This window comes from Anguilla rostrata, chromosome 13, assembly GCF_018555375.3.
Source record: "Anguilla rostrata isolate EN2019 chromosome 13, ASM1855537v3, whole genome shotgun sequence".
Taxonomy (NCBI): domain Eukaryota; kingdom Metazoa; phylum Chordata; class Actinopteri; order Anguilliformes; family Anguillidae; genus Anguilla; species Anguilla rostrata.
The window spans coordinates 15,542,881-15,565,917 of record NC_057945.1 but is presented as its reverse complement, the minus strand read 5'-3'; the positions used below and the strand labels follow the sequence as shown (position 1 = coordinate 15,565,917).

Here is a 23,037-nt window from a genome sequence, read left to right as displayed (position 1 = left end):
TGTGATATAGAGTAGGAACATATTACATGCAATCTTGATTATGTAATCAGATTACAAAAAATGAAGTAACTGTAATCAGCCCAGGATACTTTAAAAAAATACATTATATGACCAAAGGTATCTGGACACCCCTTGGTCTGGTGCTGTTTTTCATGGTTTGGGTTAGTGAAGGCATATCTTAATGCAATGACATTCTAAATGATTCTGTGCTTCCAACTTTGTAGCAACAGTTTGGGGAAGGTCCTTTCCTGTTTCCACATGACAATGCTCCTGGGCACGCAGCGAGGTCCATATAAAAATGGTTTTGTTGAGAACAATGTGGAAGAACTTAACTGGCCTGCTCAGAGCCCTGACCTCACCAATCCTTTCTGGGTGAATGGAAGCAAATCCCTGCATCAATGCTCCAACATCTAGTATAAAGCCTTCCCAGAAGAGCGTAGGTTGTTATAGCAGCAAAGGGTGGACCAACTCCATATTAATGCCCATAATTTTGGATGAGATGTTGGATGTCAAGTGTCCACATACACTATATGGCCAAAAGTATGTGATTAATCTGATTACAGTCACTTTTCTGAAGATTACATTTTGGGTTACTTCAACATACAATGTACACGCACAGACCATTGGTACATACGCACACGCAAACACATTACGGCCAAAAGTATGTGATTAATCTGATTACAGTCACTTTTCTGAAGATTACATTTTGGGTTACTTCAACATACAATGTACACGCACAACCATTGGTACATGCGCACATGCAAACACATTACATGTAAACACACGCGCGCACAGACACTCACACCCAATAAACCCGCTTACTTTCCTGACAAGCTACAGTAACGCTAGTTCCATTTACAGTAGATTATCAGATCGCATTGTATTGCAGTGGCCAGCTTTCAAACTGTGTCTTGCCTAGCAAATGCGTGTGTAGGCTACATGGGCTTGTGTGGGTGTTTGTGTGAGGTGCTGAGACGAAAATTGTGATGAAAGAGTGAGCAGGGTGTTGTTCATACAAACGATCGTTCCTATTGGCCCCATGAAATTAACCATTCTGATGTACGTCGGTGACATGACGAAGTCTCCGTCAATAAAAAGACACGATGCGAGCTATACCAGGCCAGTCAAAAGGAAAACAAAAGTTGTTTGCATCGAAGGTTCTGCTTTAAAATGCACTAGAAGACGACACTTGAAAAAGAAAAGAACACAAAGAGACAACGGAAAAGGAAAACTGCATTGCCGTTCTTAGTGGTCGGAGAACACTTTCATATTGCGAAGGTAAAATGTAGTTTTTTTTTAGTATTTATTATGTTCACTGTTGGAATACTCAACAATATTATACCAGCTACTTGTGCTCATTGGAAAATCATTTTGAAATGGAGGCTTATCCACTTTAAAGTGCAGTTTGTGTGCTTTTGTGTTTGGTTTTGAATCGTGCACATTATGTCTGATTGAGAAGTGGAGCGAATTAAATACAAATTAAATTAACATCGTAAAGTTTCTACCTCTATGAGACTTTTATATTGCTCAAAATTAAATGGATTTTCTGTTCAGCCCCCAACACCAGCAGACCTATATTATTGTTGTCTTCCATACTGCCGAACTGAGTTTGTCGTCTGTAGCTCATTGATAAAACTAGATGACGAGAAAATTCAAGTAAAATGTTATTTGTCTCAGAAAGCGTATCTGTCATGCTTATATCTAATGATCACAATACAGACTTAAAACTTTCAAAGCCCGTTTACTGGTGTTCGACTTAAACAGTAAGATAGATTTGACAGATTGCATCTACCTGACGATAAATCTAGGGACAATCTCAGGGACTGAATCGCTCCCGTTTAGCAAACTGTGCATGAGCTACAGTTGTGGAAGTGTCCATATCTCGACACAACACGGTGATTTTTGTGTTTTTTCTTTCTTTTTCTTATTTAATGAATGATCCGTAATTATGTGCATTATAATTGATCATTACAATGTGATTAACGATACGTAATTTTCTGTACAATCATTAATTTGCATTTCAGCGCGTCAGAGAGTTATTGACCGAAATGGAGTGGTACCCACTGGCGCTGGTTCTTTGCTTGAGTTTTCCATCTTCCGCCCAGGCAGACTGCTCGACCCACTGTTTAATCTGCGCGCAACGGAGTCCCAATTTAGACACGCTCATCAACAGTCTGGTAAGATTGTGTTCGCACATTTATTGGCATTTCAGGACACATGCTTAGTATCAGTTGACAGAAACTGCTTTTCATAATGAAAATGTCGATATCCTACTTATAGTGAAGTGCCTTATAGTGAAATACGAATTACTGGTGAAAATCGGTACTTTATCAATCAAGTGCAGAGTTCAGCACCACGGAAAGCGCTCGTGGTTTGCTGGAGATTCAAGCCGGTCAGTACACGTTGTATAGGCTGTGTATTTCCCATACGCTTTTGTTTAAACAATCCACAGAGGTACTTAATGCATAAATAGGTGCAGATAGGAACACATTTTATGTCAAAAAGAAATCGGAATCTTTATCTCCATGAAATATGCCATATTAGGCTATACGTAGGCTATACAAATGAAATGCAATAACGAGCAATGAGAGATCACTTAAATCACAGAAAGTGCAACTTGTACAGCAATGACTAAGTAAGTTGGAAAATATTCAATTTTAATTATCTATCCAAATGCTTGTCTAGCTGTGTTATTGGTGTGACAGTGACTTTTCTATATTGCCCGAAATTTGAATGAATTAAAGAGAACTGCGTACTATGAAGAGAGAGATGGTATGAACAAGTGTAACTGTTCAACGGGGATGAATGTGGGTATTTTTGGAAATAATTGTCTTGTAATGTGGATACGTTCTTCAACACTTCACGATTAATGACATAATCTTGTGCTTTTATGGTTTAAAATGTTTCACATACTGTTAAAAATTCGTTTTCAGACTTGCACTTTAGAGTGTGAAGGTACCCTCTCATCTACAGAAGAAATAGATAAATGTGAGAATGTCCTTCGGTCATACGCTGGTGGTTCGAATGCCTTAAACGAAAGAAATGACCCTGAACTACGTGGCCCTCAGCAGGGAAACCCACAGACCATAACTACTGGCAATGTAGTAAAGCGATACGGCGGATTCATCAAGAAAATAGACAAAAACAAAATATTTACTGCTCTCCCACGTGACACTGCTAGTCTTAAACGGTTTTTCGCCCCGAAATATGACAACTCTCTCAGAAAATTGTCGGAAAGAGACATCCCAGAGGCGGAGCAGGATTCCCAGCAGGAAGATGGAACTTCGGAAGACGAATTGACAGTCTTCGGCGACGACACTCCCATCAATGAAGTGAAGCGCTATGGAGGTTTTCTCAGGAAATTTGGCCCCAAGAGAAGCTACAACTCGGCGGACGAAAACAGTCAAGAGGAGTTACAAAAACGTTATGGGGGTTTCATGCGGAGAATTCGGCCGAAACTCAAGTGGGACAGCCAGAAAAGATATGGGGGCATTTTGCGGCGCCATTTTAAAATATCTGTTCGATCGGACGAAGAGCCAGGCTCATACGATGTCATTGACCTATAGATTACCTTTGGAACTTAAATCACCAGTGCACAGGAATTCTCATTATCCGTTCTCCCCCATTCTATCTTCTGATTACCAGGCCCCACTAGGCAGTTGTAATATTGCTGTAAGGCACATTTAGAATGATATCTGATTTTGTCAGTCACCTTTTACTGAATTGGGGACTAACCAATAATACATTGATGTACCTGAAAATGTTATTTATTTCTAATCAGAAATGCTTGTATAATAAAATTAAACGAACAATAAACATAAACAAATGCATAGTTTCTGTGTCCAGTATTCAAAAATTGTGAAGTATTGTGAAGTAAAATAGTCACAGTATTGTGAATTTGATTTCGGAATACAGTTCAAACCAGACAGGAAAAATAAGTAGCACCTAAAATCCTACTGACTTATCAGATAGTGAATAGTCTGTATACGATCAAAATGACTACGCAACATGTTTCACAAGTAAGCAGAAAGACATTTATGATGTATAATGCTCTAAGCAATATGGTTTGGCGACTGCAGCCAGCACTTTGCATGACGATGCTCTTAGGCAGGATTGGTGGACTCTAAGAAGGAATATTTGAGTCCAGATTCATGGTGGATGGACATAATATTTATGTCCGACTCCGACACAACACACTGTTCTGCTTAAACAAGTACAGTCCAATGGACTTCGTTGTATTTATAGTTCTTCTAATCAAATATCACAGCGAAAGAAAAACAATGATTTTATTTACTGAATTGTCCTTATAAAAGTCCACGTTTCCTTAAAATATTATGTGCATTTGTTGCGGTATTTGTAGGTTTTTGCTAACCTTTGAAATATATTTTACATTTGAAACCAATGAGTCAATTGAACTTTAAAATAAGAATAGCAAGATGTTTAAAACGACGCCTGTTTTAAACCGCTGTCACTTGTGAGGTTTTCCAGTCAGCTCAGCTAAAAAAGCGTCGTAGCCTATAGTCAGTGACATACTATGCTAGGTTTGTTTCAGCAAGCAACGCCAGTTGTGGCACTGCAAATTGTCCTCACTGGAAACAAATACAATTTTATAGAATATGGTAGTGTATGCCTACAGCTGTACATATGGAGCGAAAGTAAATTCGTTTTTTTAACAGTTTGATTGGGATCACGCAATTTCTATAACCAAATAAGAACACAGCGGTGCATTGTAGAAACATTAAACTGTTGCCCCGTTTCTGGTTAGAGCTGCTCCCGAATAAGACTTCGCGTCCTTACAATAAATTAGTTAAATAACATTTAAGATGTGCCCATATGACGACTCTATATAAGACTCTATATAATAAGTGTGTAGGCTACCGACTGAAATGGTATCGCTACGTAGCAACGTGAAATCTAATACATTCGCGCCCTCTTGCGGATCAACAAAACACTGTGGCGTGATCTTCGAATATCAGTATGTATTGAATGTAGTCCACTACCTTATAACAATTTGGTGGTCCTTTATATTTTAATAATCCTTAAGATTCGTGTTTGGAACATGTTTGGTAACTGGCATGCACTTTTATTTTTAAGCACTTACATTGAAGTAGAAATTTCTACTTCTTAGGGAACTATCAAACAATATCTTGGGATTTTATTTAAGGATTTACATATTGTCAACATAAGGTACATGACAATCTGCAGTAAATAATGAAACTGAGAAACCATTAACCATTAATTATATACCTATATATTATTGGTCACTTATTGTACTATAATGTGCAGACTGTAGCCTGTATATTGTGTTATTTGTCATAAAACATTTTCTACAATATATGCTTTAACACTGCACATCGAGTTCCGAGGGGCTCTGTCAGTAAAGGCACATAAACAGATTGGTACCATAGTGACGACATTGTGGCAGTTTGGACAAAAGTTGGTCCGGTCATACTGGGCACTTGTGAGCCTTAAACATGCCTTGTAACTATGTGCTTTTGCACATGAGCCCAAGTGCCTGTTTCTCTATTTTCTATAACAATCGGTTCAAACTCCAGAAACTCACTTCCTACATTACTTTAGGATGCAATATTGATTTGGTTGCAAATATGATTCGATAAAAGTGAATCGTTATATTGTTGCTCTCGTACAGTTGCCCACCATCTATTTTCCTTCTCTTACGTCTAAGTGTGTTTGTGCCCCACCAGTGGTTTTCTGTTTGTTGTTACATACATGTATGTGCATATAATCTTCAAATTTGTGGGAAGAAAACCAACCACTTCACAAAAGCCAATGATTGCAACAAAACTGATTTATTACAGACATGATGCTTTACAGCTTTGAATACGATCAAATATCAAATTTCTAGAAAATTCTCATGTGTGAAGAGACTGCAGATCTAACCTAACTTCCACAGGACTTTGATCACACTGTTTGTGTATAACTCACAGAATGAGACACATTCATAAAAACATTGTTCATGCATGTGTTTTACAAATCTCTTTGGATATTTAAATATACATTCTGAATATCAAACTCAAATGTATCTTTGAAATTATCGTAAGTACCAAAGTAGAAAAATAAAACCACAAATCATCTTTGAGAATAATTTTAAAAATTCAATACAACTCACCCTGTAGTTGTCACTTAACAAGATATAATTAAAACAAATCCTACGGCAGTTGAAATGACATTTGTAATTAAGACAAAGCAACCATAAGCTGAGAGGACTGGCTGAAATAGCTGAACAGCATTCATGTGTGAATCAACTGCACTACATAAGAAAACTACAGCTAGACATTTAGAAAATAGAAATTTAAGGCTTACGTTTGTTTCTTTATTCAGTCGTATGAAAACGTATTAAAGTTTAAAAAATGCATTAAAAAATCTAAATCATATTGGGAACAAAAAAGTAATCTTAATACAGAAGCTTAAAAATAGAAGGTCTACATGGGATGAGATGACACTCATTAATGACACTTGAATGAATTGTCTGAATTTACATGTCCTGTGCTAATATTATTGATACTTTAATCCAAACTGTACTACTGTTGTAAGGCCCAGTGATGCTTTAGGATTTTAATTCATAGTTAACATACGAGCCAAACCATATGGTCTACAAATATATTTTATCATCTACTAACCCTACTAATGTGTCCATCCTTTGACTGACTGGATGATTACACATTGTCAAGTTTCTACAAATATTATTTTAAACTTAAGAGCTTCTCTCCATTAAGACTTAATAAAATAATTCATATGCAGTGTGTTTAATCTATATATGTACGCCTGAAGCAAATCCCAGGTCTTTTCTTACATGTGGACTCTGAACAAATTTTGAAAGAGCAGACTTCACAGCCACAGAAAGTTTAATATATAAATCGTTTTGCGATTAATGACCCAGATGACTACGTCAACAGATACTTTCAAAGACAAGACTGAAAATACGCTATCTTGTGCTTGAGAGGAAAGTTTTAAATTTGTCATTTCTATGAAAGATAGTTAAAAATATCAGGCTCACCTACAGGTTTTAGGACAGTACATGTATACTTGTGAACCATATAAAAGAACGGACACAAACATTAACACATGCCTGAATTAGCCTAAACAAACCAGAAATCCAGGCCCTTTAAAATAGTTTGAAACAAAATTATTTTGGCTGAGCCGATAATCATACGGCCATTTTCAGTTGAATCACGGTGCTCTGGGAACTGAATGCTGTTATTCTTGGTTTATTGTTTTTCACGTGACTTAATCAAATAACTGGATTAAGTCACGTTACGCACTGTGATGTCATCGGCCGTGGTGACACAGTTCTTCGACCTGTAATGTTGGAGCAGTCTGTCCCAGGCTTTACTGCACCTCAGCAGCTCTTGGTTTCCTTAAATAAAACAAAATGCATTGAGCACCACAGAACACACACAGCTGTATCATCTGAGCTTCAAATTCAAGACGTGCATTTCATAAACAGGGCAGGGACAGGTCAGGCCTCACTTACCAATGATGCACAGCCCCACCTGTGCCCTGGTGATGCCTACGTTTATCTGGTTGGGATCGCCCACAAATCCCACGTTTTTGGAGAGCCACGCCCTGCTGGGATCCTTCTCGATCTCGGCACTGGGACAGGAGCGCACGGTGGACAGGATCACGTAGGGCCACTCGCTTCCTGGAAGACACAACGCTGCTGATTACGGAGGAGTACTGTCATGGCCGTCTCTTCCCCCAAGAAAGTAAGCACAGACATAACTACAGACTTTAGTGAAAGGTTAAAGTGTTGCGTTCAGTTAAGACCATGATGAAGAAAGGGACAGCAGTGTGCTATAACGGCTGCGGAACTGGGCTTGTGAGATCAGGGTTATAAGTTTGTTTCCCAGGTTAGGCACCACCACAGTACCTTTGAGCAAGGCACTTAACCTTGCATCAGTAAATATCTAGCTGTATAAATGGACTGTGTGAAAAAAATCTAAGCTGTGTGAATCGTTCTGAACACTAGCTTCTGTTACATGTCTAAAATGTAGATTGATTGTAAGTGCTTTTTTTTCACACACTGATAAAATATACAACCGAAAATGTCAAATTTAATCCAGCAACTTATGTGGCTGAAAAGTGCACAGTGGGAGGGATAAAAAAGCTTAGAAGTAAATGTTAGAAGCAAAAATCTTACAGCTGTCATTGGTAATATGCTAAAACGTGTGGCCAAACACCTGTTTGCATTATTACCAGATAACTCCTGTAGATCAGTATCAGGAAGAAACTTTCAGTCAGTCAGTACAGTGGGAAGGATTAGAAGGCAATACTCTGACACTGATCACACTGGACAAGAGTGCATTTCAAGAGAACACTGCAGAACAGTTAAAACAAGTGGGGGATGAAATAAAGAACCTTGGCTCTTTGTGATGGTGCTGACTGTGATTTCATCCATGTCTTTTCTTCTTAGAAGTTTTTTGATCTCAGAGACCTGGGCGTTGTAGGGAGAAAGAATTGCAATGTGCTCCTGACGGATTCTGCCATCATTTACAAGTGACACAGCAATGCCAACCTGTTGAGAAAAAGCACTTATCAACTCATGACTCAACAAGACAACCATCCACATGTTGAACAACCATCAGTAGCCCAACTGCCACCCTACCCACCACTACCCACCCCACTCCCCCACGCATTACCTACTTGCCTTCCTTCCTTCCCTCTGTCAATCCAGCCACTACCACCCCCTGGATTCTCTCAGCTTCCCCAAACAACCACCATGGACAGTTCACACCTCCACCATCCCCTGGGGTCTCACCCCCACCCCCACCCCCACCCACACCCACCACCCCCTCATTCACCATGGACAATTCACACCTGCAGCACCCCCATGACTCTCTCCTCCCACCTCCACAATCACCTGGGACACATCACGCCAGCACCACATGCCCCTCAATTCGGACCGCTGGAGTTCTGGACTCAACCTACCACTCCTAGGCACTGATACCTACTGCACTAATCTTTAATTGAACATTGTGGGGTAATTTGTCCTCTGCATTTCACCCATCCTAGTTACTGAGGAGCAATGGGCAGCCACAGTGCAGCACCCGGGGACCAACTTCAGTTCTGAGGCCAGTGCCTTAGTCAAGGGCAATGGCACTAACCACTTTACTGGATAACGGTCAGCCTTGGACATTTCACTGCACAAGCCATTTAATGCCATTTATTGCTCCTATTATAGCAACTAATATTTGTATTGTTATTTTTATACTTACACTGTGTCTTTAGACTTATTGGGCCTCATTTACAAAACTTTTCTGAAATTATTCTTACTTTTGTTCTTAAAAATGTTATGAAAAAATGATATGAGATTCATGACACACATGCCAACCTTTGTTTTTGTACATAACCCAGGTGTATGAGATGATGAATGCTGGCTGTTTGTACATTTTTTTGCACAATCCTGTTCATGTGATTTACATAAAGAAACAGCCATGAACAAATACTGATAAGAAAAAAAATGATGAATGGCAAAATATTCTTAGAAATGTGATCGTATGCATGTTTTGTGAATGAGGCCCATTGTGTGATCCTTATACTTGAATTTGGTGGGACGATTCGGAATAAGAATTCCAATTTACTAGCACTTGTACTTGTTGTACAAGGCAAATCAAATTTGAAACTTAAAATCTGGAACAATAAGAAGTGTCAGCTAATTACTGCAGGATGGATAACTCCTTTCAGGCCAACTGGAACCTCAGTAAATATCTCAAAGTTACTCACAGCAATTGCACTCTCCTCTCTGTTTGCTTTGGAATTTTCATTTCCCTTCTCTGTCGTCACCACCAGGCTGATCTCTTGTCCAATCACATGTCCGAAAACAGTGTGGGTGCTTCTATTGGCAAGAAGGAGGATACTGTTTTGCCCCAGCACGGCAGTTTTCAACTTTCCGTCGTACGACTCCATGGATGGAAATTCGCAGATGTCTTCATGCTACGATGGAGATATGCAAATTCCATTATCAATAGCTGGAGGAGTACGTGATGGAAATAAATAGAAAATACAAGCATGAATGATGCCACGCCTGTGCATGCGATATTACCATTCTGTACTGGGTGTCCAACATCACTGCCCTGCCCATGTAGCGCTCAAACAGCGACTTTGCCATGCCCAAATTTCGCACAAATGTATTCTTGACGATGGGCCGGAGCTGTTTGTGATCACCGAGCAGCACGACCTGAAAAAACATCAGAGGAGTAATTCAGATTCAGATTTTGAGCACTGTGTAAAAAACCCCCCCCCAAAAAAACATGTATGGGATTTACATTAGTCACCCTGCCCTTGATGCGAGTTAGCTGACACTTCGCGGTTGAGCTCAGAGAGCTCAGGGTATGAAGAACAATGAAAATACTCTTTAATGCTCTCAGTCAACATGCTCCCAATGGGATTTCACTGGGGGTTACTGGTATTCCCATGCAAAAAACTGATTATGGATCAACCGGAAGTGCAGGAGAAACAACCGTACGTGTGGCACAGCAAGCAGACTTACGAGATGCATCACTTAATGGGAAAATGGTGTCTGAGCAAATAGGCAGGGAGGAGCTCCTGGAATGGCATCAGCTTAGGTCCTCAATGTCAAAACATGTCATTTATTCACAACAGGCCATTCAGCCCCAGTTGAATACACAATGGCCCGTTCTCATCATTTCTTAAAAAGAAAGTTTAACAGAAACCAGCCATTCTGTAGTTAACTACAGAATCATAACCCACTACTTTACAACCTCAGGAAGACTACTTGTATGGAAATTCACAGAGGTCTTCATCCTATAATAGAGAAATTCAAAAGCCATTTTTTTTCAATGGCTTTTACTACTTTTCATATAGATTGTATAGAGTCTTTCGTTTACTTATGAAATTGACTGTCTTGATATCACCGGTAACACAGACAGCATCATGGTGCTTCAGAGGAATTGCGCTAAAAAATGTTCCAAGCAACAATTTTCCAAGACATTCAACGTCATAAATGAATTATCTGTCAGAAGACTACAGACATACCTTTTCTGGTTTATAGCTGACCAATGGGACAAGAGCCTGGGGCTCAGTTGCCATGGCGCACTCGTCAATGAGAATCTGCCGTGCGCTGACGGTCTTGGTGAGGTTAGGGGTGGAAGCAGCCGTGCAGGTGCACAATATGACATCATGCTTCTGCAGCTCATGCAGCCGTGCTTGATTCAGAACTTTTTTGTATCTGGGGATTCATTCCAAAACTTTCATTACATACACAGACCAGGATTCAATCAAAAAATTTCCCTCATGTTCGATATGCAAATAAATTCTGTTTGAAGAGTTAATTCTGCTGGTTGCTTAGCTCTCCAAACTGTGCAAATAAAACTCACACTTGCATTTATTTTGATGTCAAAATAAAGGAAAACGTATGCTGATTGAATCCAGGTTCACGATTAAATCCAGCTGTGCATTTTCTTCTTTGCAAAACAAATTTAGCAAAAACTTTTATCAAGAAAATGTACTGTCTAAATTGTGTTTGTTGTTATTCATTCCAGTTTGTTATGAATGCTAGTTACGGTCTGCTAGTTCAGGGAAATGTAACTGAAAAGGTAACTACATCATAGTACACTTTCAGAGAATCTGTGTAGAAACAGTATGCTGAAGTATACTTGAATTATACTGTTTCGTATTTTAGTTCAGTAGTTTAGTTTTAGTAATTTAGTATTTTAGAATAGTTGAAATGTAATTAAAGAACAAGAAAGAAATTACACACAACAATAAAAAACAAAACAAAAGCGTAGTCTTTCAACAAACAGGTGGACTGGATCTCTCAGGTAAACAAGTTTTCAGGTTGACCTTCTTTCTTGATCAAATTGGATCACTTGCGTTAATTTTGTTGCGGTGTGTTTGTGTGCGTGTATGCGTGCGAAGGAGTGGGGAATTAGGGAGACCAAACGCGGCTCAGCAGGATACGTTAAGTTATCCACCTGGGCGGAATAACCACGAAGTCTCGATAGACAGGGAAAAGGGAAAAAATAAACGAAAAGAAAAAAAATACTCCGATGGGAGACTATCCCAAAGAAAAAGCTTTAATGACCCGAGAACAGGGTAAAGAACTAAGGCTTAGGGAGTATTGCGTATACTAGAACAAAACACAACATTCTGAAAAGAATGGTAACGTGAGAACTTTGAGAGCAGCCCTCGCACAGAGGACTGTCAAAATAACCACAAGAGAGTTGTAGAAATGAGTAGGTAGTAGAACTAACTTTGTAATCCACAATCCAATAACTTCAAAGTTCAGTTCCGCAGTAACTCTTCGCGTAAGTCAAAGGACGCAGAAGAGGGACTGATCTAGTTCTGAACAAGCAAACCTCTTACCAAAACAGACCAAGTTACCGGCTTTCATGTAACGCAAGTTGACACTAAAGCAAAGCTTATCGGTTTGCTAGGGGTTTAAATAGAACGCCAACAGGTGCAAATCGTAAAAAGAGATTTGCACGCATATCATTCAATCAATGAAATGAAGAAAACTAAAAGGCCGTAATAACTAAAGAAAAGCCGCACAAAAACACCAATGGCCGTAATAAACCAAATAATGACGCAGCTGGAAAAGAAATGGTGTTAACACCCAAAACCACGACAATGCGCACGTGTGTATGCGCGGTTGTGTGTGTCCAAGCTAAAGCTTGAAGCTGGAGCCTCCATCACACAGAATGCTGATATGTGTACTCAGAGCACATATCAGACATTGTAGCTTTGAAGTTCTCCCTTCTCCTTGGTTCTTCTGCCAATTGTTGTTTTCCATTGAAAGCACAAACTAAATGTGATAAGGGAAACTAAATAGGATGAAATACTTATAAATTTGCAATTTAATTCAGTCTGAGGGTTGACTCAAGGAAGAAACAGGCAACTTACTGTAAATAAAATGAGGTTTGTAATTTCCACATTGTCTAACCCAGTGGTCCCCAACAATGGTCCTGGAGAGCTACAGGGTCTGTTGGTTTTTGTTTTCACCTTAAAATCAGCACCCAATTGAGATCCAAGACACTAGGTGAGTTGAGTTAACTGTGTAATCACCTGCTCTAATTGATTCATGGAGTGCAGAGTCACCATGAAAACCAGCAGACCCTGTAGCTCTCCAGGACCAGGATTGGAGACCACTGGTCTAACCAAAAGGCACATCCAACCACAGAAAGAAGAAACATTATTAATGTGGTGCATGTAACTGTGGGATAGATTTAGTGTTTATCTTGGAAATCTGGTTAGGTAACTATACACGCAAGTCATGTTACTGTTCATTTTTAAACAAACACTGTCATTCAACCACGTAGGTCAACTAAGTACTCAATTCATTTGCAGTGGCAACCTGGGGAATAGCAGCAGGTATGGAATTCCTACCAGAATTGTATAATTAAAAAAATAAATAAATAAAATTGTAAAAACTTTGGTATCTCCAATCTAACCAAAATTTGGAATGTCCAATTTGCAAACTATTTGCAAGCATGCTCATATACCGCCCCTGCTGCCAGATCGGGACAGTGACGGCACTCCCCGGTACTTCTCCAGAACAGTTGTGCCTGCCAGCCAACTGCTTCTTTTCACACAGTAGCTGCAAGCTGCACATGCTCAGAGTAGGGGCGGGGGAGACCCATTCATACGCATGTGCAGAGAGCTAGCTACGGGCAACTTGTCAGCCAGCAGCAGTAGCTGGAAAAATTACCAATGCTATATATCCCTACCGACTGTATCCCTCCCATATCCCCGAGTGACGTGGCCAATTATGTGGCACTCCTGTGGGGCTGCTGGCCACAGTCAGCACTGGCATGGGTCGGATTCGATCTGAGACTGTGGTGCTCACTCACGTGCTGCAAGTGGCGCTTTTACCGAGAGAGCCACCCAGCACCCCCAACAATGATTTGCCTTTAATACTGAGGTCGTATAATGTTGATAGAGACTTAAAATAATAACAAACAATTGTGAGAACAGGAAGTGACTCATAAAATAAATAATTCTAAACATAACTGCATAGCAGATGTTGCCAATTATCAACCTGCCCAATAGTCTCGATCTGTTTCCAAGCAGCATCTGCTATTGACAGCCAGTCAGAATTAAGTAAACAAGATTAATTCCATGCATAGATGCAATGCTTCTTGTAGTTGTCATTACCTAGAACACGGGTCCTCAATCTTATCCCATGTAGGTGCAGGCTTTCCTTCTAACCAAGTAGTTACACACCAGATATAACCACTAGAGCCATTGCTAAGGACCTTGATTAACAGAATCAAGTGTGTTAGTGCTTGATTGAAACAAAAGCCTACATCCACACTAGCCCTTTCTGGATGAGACTGAGGGCCCCTCATCTACAATATCCATGTTCTGTTTTTCAGTACTGCAGTCTTCTGTACAGCAGTAAGTTTGAATCCTCACTGACCTGATGAGTGGTGAGCACATTTTGTCTGAAATGAGGTCAGGTGCTGTGCAGTACCACTTTGGAAAGCAGTGAGTGTTGTCAAAAACATAGCTCAAGTAAGAGCGGCATGGAGCCCATTGGAAATTCCCCACTTATTCAGCACTGTTACAGCAAATATTAATCCAGGTATTTAACTTACGCTTCAATATCTGCATCGGTCATCGCCTCCTTTGATTCATTGGCCAGTCTGATTCTTTCATCAAATTGTTTGATCTCTTTCCAGTGTGGATTGCCTGGTTCCCTTATACGGTGGTGCATAGTGATAGACCTGAAATAAGTATGTTGTATAACACACACAGACACACACACACAGTTGTTATCTGAACAAACATAACTCTTCAGAGACCAGTAAAAGTCCTGCAGAGAACATTTCCATCAAACTTCTGAACAATATTCTTTCATATGACAGAACATTTGAAATTATTTTCTTTTGTTTTATTAAAAATTCTCAGCAATCTGCAGGGGTGTGGGGGGTGGGATAGGGGAAAAGATACATAGCCAAAATTATGTGGACACCCCCATTAGTGGGTTTGGCTACTTCAGCCACATCCATTGCTAACAGGTGCATAAAATCAGGCATCTCCATAGACAAACACTGACAGTAGAATGGTTCGTACTGAAGTGCTCAGTGACATTCATAGCACTGTCATAGGATGTCACCTTTCCAAGAAGTCTGTTTGTTAATTTCTGCCTTGCTAGAGCTGCCCCCGTCAACTGTACGTGCTGGTATTGTGAAGTGGAATCATCTAGTAGTCGCAACAGCTCAGCCACAAAGCAGTAGACCACACAAGCTCACAGAATGGGACCTCCATGTGCTGAAATGAGTACTGTGTAAAAATTGTCTGTCCTCGGTTGCAACGCCCACTGCCGAGTTACAGACTGCCTCTGGAAGCAACGGCACAAGACCTATTTGTTGGGAGCTTCATGAAATCCATGGCCGAGCAGCCGCACACACGGCTAAAATCACCATGTGCAATGCCAAGCGTTGGCTGGAGTGGTATAAAGCACACCGCCATTGGACTCTACAGCAGTAGAAATGCGTTCTCTGGAGTGATGAATCTTTCACTATCTGGCAGTCTGACAGATTAATCTGGGTTTGGCAAAGGTCGGGAGAATGCAACCTGCCGGAATACGTAGTGCCAACTGTAAAGTTCAGTGGAGGAAGAATAACGGACTGGGCCTGTTTTTCATGGTTTGGGCAAGGCCCCTTAGTAGCAGTGAAGGGAAATCTTAATGCTACAGCATAGAATGACATTCTAGAGATTTGTCTGCTTCCAACTTTGTGGCAACAGTTTGGAGAAGGCCCTTCCCTATTACATCATGACAATGCCACCCCTGCACAAAGCGAGGTCCATAAAGAAATGGTTTGCTGAGTTTAGTGGGGAAGAACTTGACTGGCCTGCACAAAGCCCTGACCACAACCCACATCGAACACCTCTGGGATAAATTGGAACGCCAACTGCGAGCCATGCCTTATTGCTTATCGCCTAACATCAGTGCCCGACCTCACTTATGCTCTTGTGGCTGAATAGAACTGAATACCCACAGCCATGTTCCAAAATCTAGGGGAAAGCCTTCCAAAAAGAGTGGAAGCAGCAATGGAGGGATGAACTCCATATTAATGCCCATGGTTTTGGAATGAGCTGTTCAACACACATATATGTGATGTTTGGGTATCCACATACTTTTGTCCATGTAGTGTACATGCAATGGTTATATCAGTATCCCATAAGAGAATTCAGGAAAAAAGATACATGCTACTGTGGCTGCTTCTACCATTAAGCAGATTACTTTCACAGATTATGTTTAATATAATGAAATTAAATTAAAATATGTGAAGGACTCTGTGAGCATGTATGCCGAAGCAGACATACCCCTTAAAAAATCACAGAAAATTCTGCCAACATGTAAATCGGTGAGTTTATAGAGGAAGCGAAAATACAGATTTTTAAGCTGAAATCGTGTAAAACTGAGAACACAAATAGGAAAAAGCTTAAAACGATAATCTCCATCCTTCTAAAGAAATCTTTTGCTTCCATTTTCACTATCCATTATACCTGAGCTGTGGCTTGGACCTCTCTTGCCGCATTGACTTGCGGGAAACCTGGAGAATACTTCCTGGATAGGGATACTCCAGCATCTCCATCTGCCGGCTGTACACCCTGAGCGGCTTCATCTTGTCCCCAAACTTCAGCAGGTACTCTGTCGTCAAATCAGAAATGGCGTGCTTTAGCAGAGGGGCCACTCACCCTCCAATTCAATTTGGAGTGCCACCGCAGAAACGTTACTGCTGATGGAAGGAGACGGAGGAACTTGCCTGCAACAACATCTACCGATTTATTGGATGGGCCGCAGTAGAGAATAACCTCTTTCTTCTTGCCCTCCTCAGGATCCTGACACTGCCTGGGGTTCTTAGAATTCAGCACGAGGAACCAGTACACAATGTAAGCCCCCACCACAGTTTTTCCGGTGCCTGAAAATAAAATGGATTTCTATGAGGAATTATTACACTTCTCCCCCCAAACTATTTGTTGACCTGTGCCGTGGCTACGAGGCTGATTGATGTGGAGTCGCGATGTGACCACTTGTCAGTGTTTTGTACTCACTGAATTACCGGCATTAAAAAACCAAGACCTACGTTGATTGGACATCTAACCAACGTCTTAATGTTTGGCAGCCTCAAATAACAACCTTAGGTACTATGGAAACCAAGTACTGTAAATTACTTACTGTTCTTACTACCATTACTGTTAGCATACATATTAAAATGTATGCGTAAATTTTCTTCAGAGATTTATCGTCACAATGTGAACCACATATTTGTATCTAGTGATAATAACAATGGAGATGGCAAGTATGCCATCCACTATTGCAAACCTTTTGAATTATATTCCCTAAACTGGTCAAAGCTGTGTTTATTTAGGAAAAAACTGCAATTAATAATCTAGATCAAGATAAAAAAAACAAATATGGATTAGACATTGTGGTTTTAGTCTTACCAGGTGGTCCCTGGATGACAGTAAAGTTGTTTTTCATGGCCTGTTCAATGGCAGCATACTGGCTTTCATTCAGTTTTGGAAGGCCTTCTGGTGGGATTTCTCTCATGATTTTCCACCTTGGCACCGGAGATTCAGAAGCTGCCGATTTAAAACAGGGCAACAACAAGAACAAAACAGGCCTCTTAGAGAGCTGAAGCATAAGAAGTCAACAGTGATATTATTCCAGCAAATAAGACATCATAACTGACGTTTTTCATGTGACGTCATGTTTGTTTACCTCCTCTGGGAATTCCACGTCCCAGCGCAATTGTCTGAACAAGTTCATTTGTGCGGATGAGGTTGTTAACAGCATTTTCTTTGCGCCTACGAAGCAGGAAAGAACACGTTTTTCAATTTTTACTTTAGAAGATATGTATGGTATTTCCTGAAAGAGAAAGAATTAAAACAAGAAAACACAAAGTTGCTCAAAAGATAATTATTATTTGAAAGTGACAACAAAGCAACCTTCAAATTTAAACATGAAATATGTATTGCTTTTAGAAGATACAAGATTTAACAACTGTTGGAAACTAGCTAATAAAATCTCATTCCACGCTAGTGGAGAGCGCAGATTCAGATTCTGTGGTTGTGATCAGAAAACACGGAATTAACAACGATTTCCGCACAAAACACAGAAAACGACAATAGCCCGGCAAAGGAGCATAAACCTGGACATATGGACATCCATGATTTCAGAATTGCTTTAGTTTGTTCAGTGGTTGGAAGTACATTTAAGTTCACAGCCATCACCACCATGATGGATTATATTATTAACAGTACATGTAGAACTAACAATGGCCAGATCCTGGTCAAAGTATTAACAATCTGTAGAGGTTTGCACATAATATACGCACAGCTGTAGAAGTCCTTATACAATGTAAGCACAGCTTCCTGCATGCAAACTAGGCCTTTCACACAGACCATGTTGTGAATGATAGAATCCAGCAGGAGTTAGATAAGGTGAATACATGTCTTGTGCCAAGACGGGGAAGGAGAACGGAACAGAAGAAAGGAATGGGGGCTTGGAAATAACGGTGGTTGAAAGATGAGAATGTTGTTATTTACTCGTATCTAATGTGGTCATATCTAATGTATTTCATTATCCCTAGTTGAACCACAGATACATAAAATTTAATGGCACACTTGGTGAAATGGTATACAAAGTTAAAATGCGGATACATGGAATCTGCAGTTGACAAAGCCATGGTTAGCCAGGGACTGCTGTATGAAGATCAAAAAGATAACTACCATTAACACTCAAAAACAAGAAAGCTCATTTACCTGGTGACTATCGATAATACTTACACATCAGGAAGAAGTTTTGGGATGATCTCAACTGTGAACTTTGTACTTTTCTGGTACACACAATCTGGAATTGTGTCCATAGGCAAAATATAGAAATTCACCTCTTTGGATTTTGAATTCTTCTTTGTCTCGGCAGAACCAGTAGTGACTCCATGGGCTACCCAAGTAAAATTGCTGGGATCCACATCTTCAGATTGATCAATAGCCACAGTTTGTTTCAAGTCCCTTTTTCTGATGCACAAGTAGCACTTGGCAAGGTTGCATTCAATGGCCCAATCTTTAAGAAAGCCAATGGGAAGAAGAAAACTGCCTTCCCGTACTCTAGTCCATGTCAGCTCCAAGTCCTCAATGATTATGCTCTCACTTTCATCCACAGCAGTGGAAGCAGACTCCATTTCACAAAGTGGTCTCCAGATCTTTGCATAGTCCTCAACATTGTCATAGGACGACTTTGTTTTATGCTGTGCATATTTGGAAAAACAGTCGACAGGACTGTGTGCATGATTCAGACACACTTCAAACTTTTCGTTGATGTTCAGCAACTGAATGGCGGGCATCAGAAGCCCCAGCTGCATCTCTGCTGTCATCTGAACCAGAAGGGTATCTCCGGGTTTGAGCTTGAGTGTGAGGTCAACATAATGCTCTGTCTCAATTTCTGTCAAGACATCTATGTTGTCATTCTTTTCAGTGGCAGCATAGTTTGTGTTAGTGCTCAATATGATTGACACTGCCATTTCCCAATTTTCCATCTTTAGTGCTTCCACAATGTCTTGCCAAGCCTGGTGAGGGACATCGGTGCATGGATTGTTTTGGTGTAGTCTTTTGAGCTCCACATAGGTCTTGGTGGTGTTGATGGAGTACACTCTTCTTCTCCATGTTAGCTTCATGTGCCTGCAGTCTTTGTCATACTGTGGCTGATCCTCAAGCTGCAAATCTCTGTACAGAACAGGTATATAATCAGGCAAAGTACCTTTGTCAAAGGGAAATGACAACCTGAATTGGTCTCCTTCTGGGTCCATTGCAGTGACAAATGCCAGCTTTGGAGAATTTTGTTTTTTCAGGTTTACAGCATAGGAGAAGGTTTCAGCCTTAATTTGGTACTCTTCTGCCTTCTTGCTTGTTTCGACAGCTTTATCGCACAAAATCTCGATTTCTTGCCAAGAGTATGGGACCGGAGTTTTACTGACTGTTGCATGGAGAAGTCTCTGAAGGATCAAGTCCAGGTACCTGCGGATGGGTGAAGATGCTTTTGTATAAGATTTGAGCTGCAAAGAGTAGTGACCAACATTTGCCTCTGGTGCCGAGTTGGAACGAATCGTGTAGGACTTGCCAAGCAAACTCCTGAACTCTGACATAGCAGGCACAAGCTGTGGGTGGATGTCATCAGTTGTGATCAGGTCTGCCACTTTAGAAAAATCCCCTCTCTCAGCAGCAGATTGAAGCTTCCTCCAAAGTGAAGCTAACACCCGGAAGCTCTTGCCACCAGAAGGTTGCTCAACACTGCCAATGTGGTGTGTCAAGTGCACAGACAGTGGTACAATGTCTTTGTATTTGTCTTTCAGAGCGTTTACACCCATGACATCGGGGGGTGCCTGGCACCTCAGGGGAGTGCAAAGATAAGCTTCTTTGTTTCTGATCAAAAACTCGGAAGTAAAGTTGTTAAACATTATCATCAGTTCTTCAATCATCTGATGGGATTTTCTTCTCCCAATGGATGTCCTGTTGTTGGGCTGTGCATACAGCCAGTCACCGTGAAGCCTGGCTTTCCTGTGGGCCCTAGAAAACTCATAAGCCACAGCCACGCAACCTTTCAATGTGTCAAAATGGAGCCCATTTCCGCTATGTGTTGAGATGATGTCTTCAGCTTCCTCGTATGACAGCTGTTTATCTGATTTTATCAGTGACAGCACAAAGTTTTTGGCAATAATCCTGTTTGTCGCTTTGTCCACAGTCACAAGCAATGAAACAGCTCTGCGGTCATACCCTTCCTGAAGACTCCATTGTTTCACACTTGATTTTGGGAACATGTAATTTGGCTCTTTTTTTGCAGTTTTTGGGTGATAAAAAGTAGCTCCACGTTCTCTTGCATGTTCGTCTAATGGGTTGTCCTTAACTACAAAACTTGCCACGTCTGCAATGTGCACCCCTATTTCATAATGGTTATCAAACTCCTGAACACTAACTGCATCATCAAGATCTTTGGCATCTTCAGGGTCAACTGTAAAAGTAGTTACATTTCGGAAATTCACCCGGCTCCCATCGTCCAATTTGGTAAAAGCACAATTTTGTGAATCACTCAGGACACAATCAGAGGGAGGCCGATTGAGATCGAATTCTTCATCCAGAATCTTCAGCCCCTGATCCAAGGATGTTCCCAGGGGTAGAACCTCTGTTACCCTCCCTAATGGAAACCAACAGTGTTCTTTCCAGCACACCACACGTACAACATAGACATGCTTCCGCTTTGACTCTTCATCTAATTTCTTGTACCTTTCAATCTCCCAGTTTCCATCATCATATTTAAATATTGGGATCACATTGCGATTTTTCCTGCGAACCACAATTCGAATTTTGGTGACATTCTTGTTAAGGGGTACCATGACCATGGAGACATAGTCATTTTCCTGTGTTTTGTTATCTCCCTCAAAGGTGCACACATAGGACTGAGAAGATCCATTCTTGGTGACACCTAAAACCTTCCAGGTGTCCAGACCATTGCTGCTCATTGATTTTTCCACTACAAGCTCATCACCAGGGAAGGACATGCCCAAATTCTTTCTTCCTGTGATTACGATATGTGCAGTGGGGTTATCAAATGGCATGACATAGCCAGTGTCAAATCTTTCCATTACCAGTTCACCATGTTTGTACACTCCTGGGTGCTTTTTCACCATTTCCAGCAGAGCGTCTTTCTCAGCATTAGAGTAATATGCTCTCTTTTCTTCACTGAAGTTTGGACGGTCCTCATCCTCTGATTGCTCAGCCTCATTTGCTTCACCACTGACAGAACTGTAATCTTCTATCAGCTGTTGGAGTATCTCATCCACATGGCCATTTGCCCCAGTTGTGGTTGTGACCAATTCAACATCACTGACATTCTTGCTCTCAGGCCTAATAAATCTTGAGATTTCCTCCATTTCATACTCTAGGCAGTCCTCTGTGAGGTGCTGCGGTTCAGCGCTGTTCGTTTTGATGCACTGCAGTATGTAGCTCTTCCAGATCCTTGAGCACTTTCCAAAGGAGCAGAGAGCTGCAGCATCTCCCACCACGATGACCTGGGACTGTGCTCTGGTCATGACTGTGTTCATCACCCGTGGATCGTTGTAGAACTCCAGGCAAGTGGTGTGAGAGGACTGTAGACTCTCTCGAGTATGAACCGTTGACATCACTATTCCCCGGAACTGCTTGCCTGTTCAAGGAAATGAAAACATGCCAGTGTTTAATATTATATCGTGTACACACACACACACACACCTGTATATGTATATGTATATGTATGTACGTATGTATACATACATATAAATGTATATATATAGTAAAGGCCAAAATAATTTTTTTTTTAACTTCACGTACAGAAGAATTCTGTTAATATATGCACATTTATTGAATAACAAACCAAAGTACAAACATTTTTTTATTTCTACCTATAATAACACAAAAAGATGACTTTTACTTAAAAATAAACTTATACTCGATTTTCCTCGAAATAGCCTCCTTTGGCTTTAATTACAATTAAATTAATTATTGGAAGTCTATTCAATCATTTTGCAATGTTGGAGGTAGAGGAGTGGGAGGGAGGCAGAGGGGTAATTACATTGAGTGAAATATTATCTACCTTAAGTTCTTTAATACCTCAGGTACCCTAATATTTTTAGCCTGTACTAAAATTGCAAGAAATATAGCATATAAATATAGCAAAGGAGTTAGGCTTAGATGTGTGGGGCCAAGTAAACATTGTGGCAAGAAGGTTATTCCCAATGAGAAATTGAAAAGAAGCTTAAGATTTCCAGGTGTGGTGTTCAGTAAACACCTAGAATGTTCCACCTGATGGACAGTAATGTTAACAGGAGAAGACCAGGCAGAAGACAAATATCTTGTATTGTCTAGGAGGAGAAACCATCGTACAACTACAGGAAGAACTCAATGCAACTAGAGAGAAACCAGTTCCCCTGAGTCCTGTGAAACGGTAACTACGATCTGCTGGTCTGTGTATCTGTGAAAAAGCCCTTGTTATGTGCTGTTAACATGAAGAAAAAT

General features: G+C 40.6%; 2 protein-coding genes across 4 annotated transcripts in view; one reads left to right on the top strand and one right to left on the bottom strand.

Annotated features, from left to right (window-relative positions):
* Positions 1-1,105: 1,105 nt before the first annotated feature.
* Positions 1,106-3,832, top strand: LOC135238369 (proenkephalin-B-like). The gene is made up of 3 exons (XM_064306161.1): positions 1,106-1,278; positions 2,025-2,177; positions 2,934-3,832. Exons 2-3 carry the CDS (start codon positions 2,049-2,051, stop codon positions 3,564-3,566), a joined length of 762 nt encoding a protein of 253 aa, XP_064162231.1. The 5' UTR covers positions 1,106-1,278; positions 2,025-2,048; the 3' UTR covers positions 3,567-3,832.
* A 1,959-nt stretch (positions 3,833-5,791) lies between these two features.
* Positions 5,792-23,037, bottom strand: part of LOC135237206 (3'-5' exoribonuclease HELZ2-like) — a 34,318-nt gene continuing 17,072 nt past the window's right edge. For 2 of the 3 annotated variants that reach the window (XM_064304061.1, XM_064304062.1), the window contains exons 9-20: positions 18,781-22,189; positions 17,714-17,799; positions 17,437-17,574; positions 16,755-16,910; positions 16,495-16,639; positions 14,577-14,705; positions 11,017-11,209; positions 10,064-10,198; positions 9,745-9,954; positions 8,380-8,536; positions 7,496-7,663; positions 5,792-7,378 (exon numbers count right to left, since the gene is read on the bottom strand). In XM_064304061.1, the coding sequence (XP_064160131.1) occupies positions 7,266-7,378; positions 7,496-7,663; positions 8,380-8,536; positions 9,745-9,954; positions 10,064-10,198; positions 11,017-11,209; positions 14,577-14,705; positions 16,495-16,639; positions 16,755-16,910; positions 17,437-17,574; positions 17,714-17,799; positions 18,781-22,189 (5,039 nt within the window). In that variant the 3' untranslated portion in view covers positions 5,792-7,265. Of the gene's footprint in view, positions 7,379-7,495; positions 7,664-8,379; positions 8,537-9,744; positions 9,955-10,063; positions 10,199-11,016; positions 11,210-14,576; positions 14,706-16,494; positions 16,640-16,754; positions 16,911-17,436; positions 17,575-17,713; positions 17,800-18,780; positions 22,190-23,037 lie in introns of those variants that run through there. The other variant, XM_064304063.1, reaches the window with a different exon arrangement.

Excerpts from the sequence above, each read along its gene's own strand:
- LOC135238369 (XM_064306161.1), top strand. The coding sequence starts at position 2,049 with ATGGAGTGGTACCCACTGGCGCTGGTTCTTTGCTTGAGTTTTCCATCT. Across the intron at positions 2,178-2,933 it reads ACACGCTCATCAACAGTCTG|ACTTGCACTTTAGAGTGTGA; the intron begins GTAAGATTGTGT and ends ATTCGTTTTCAG.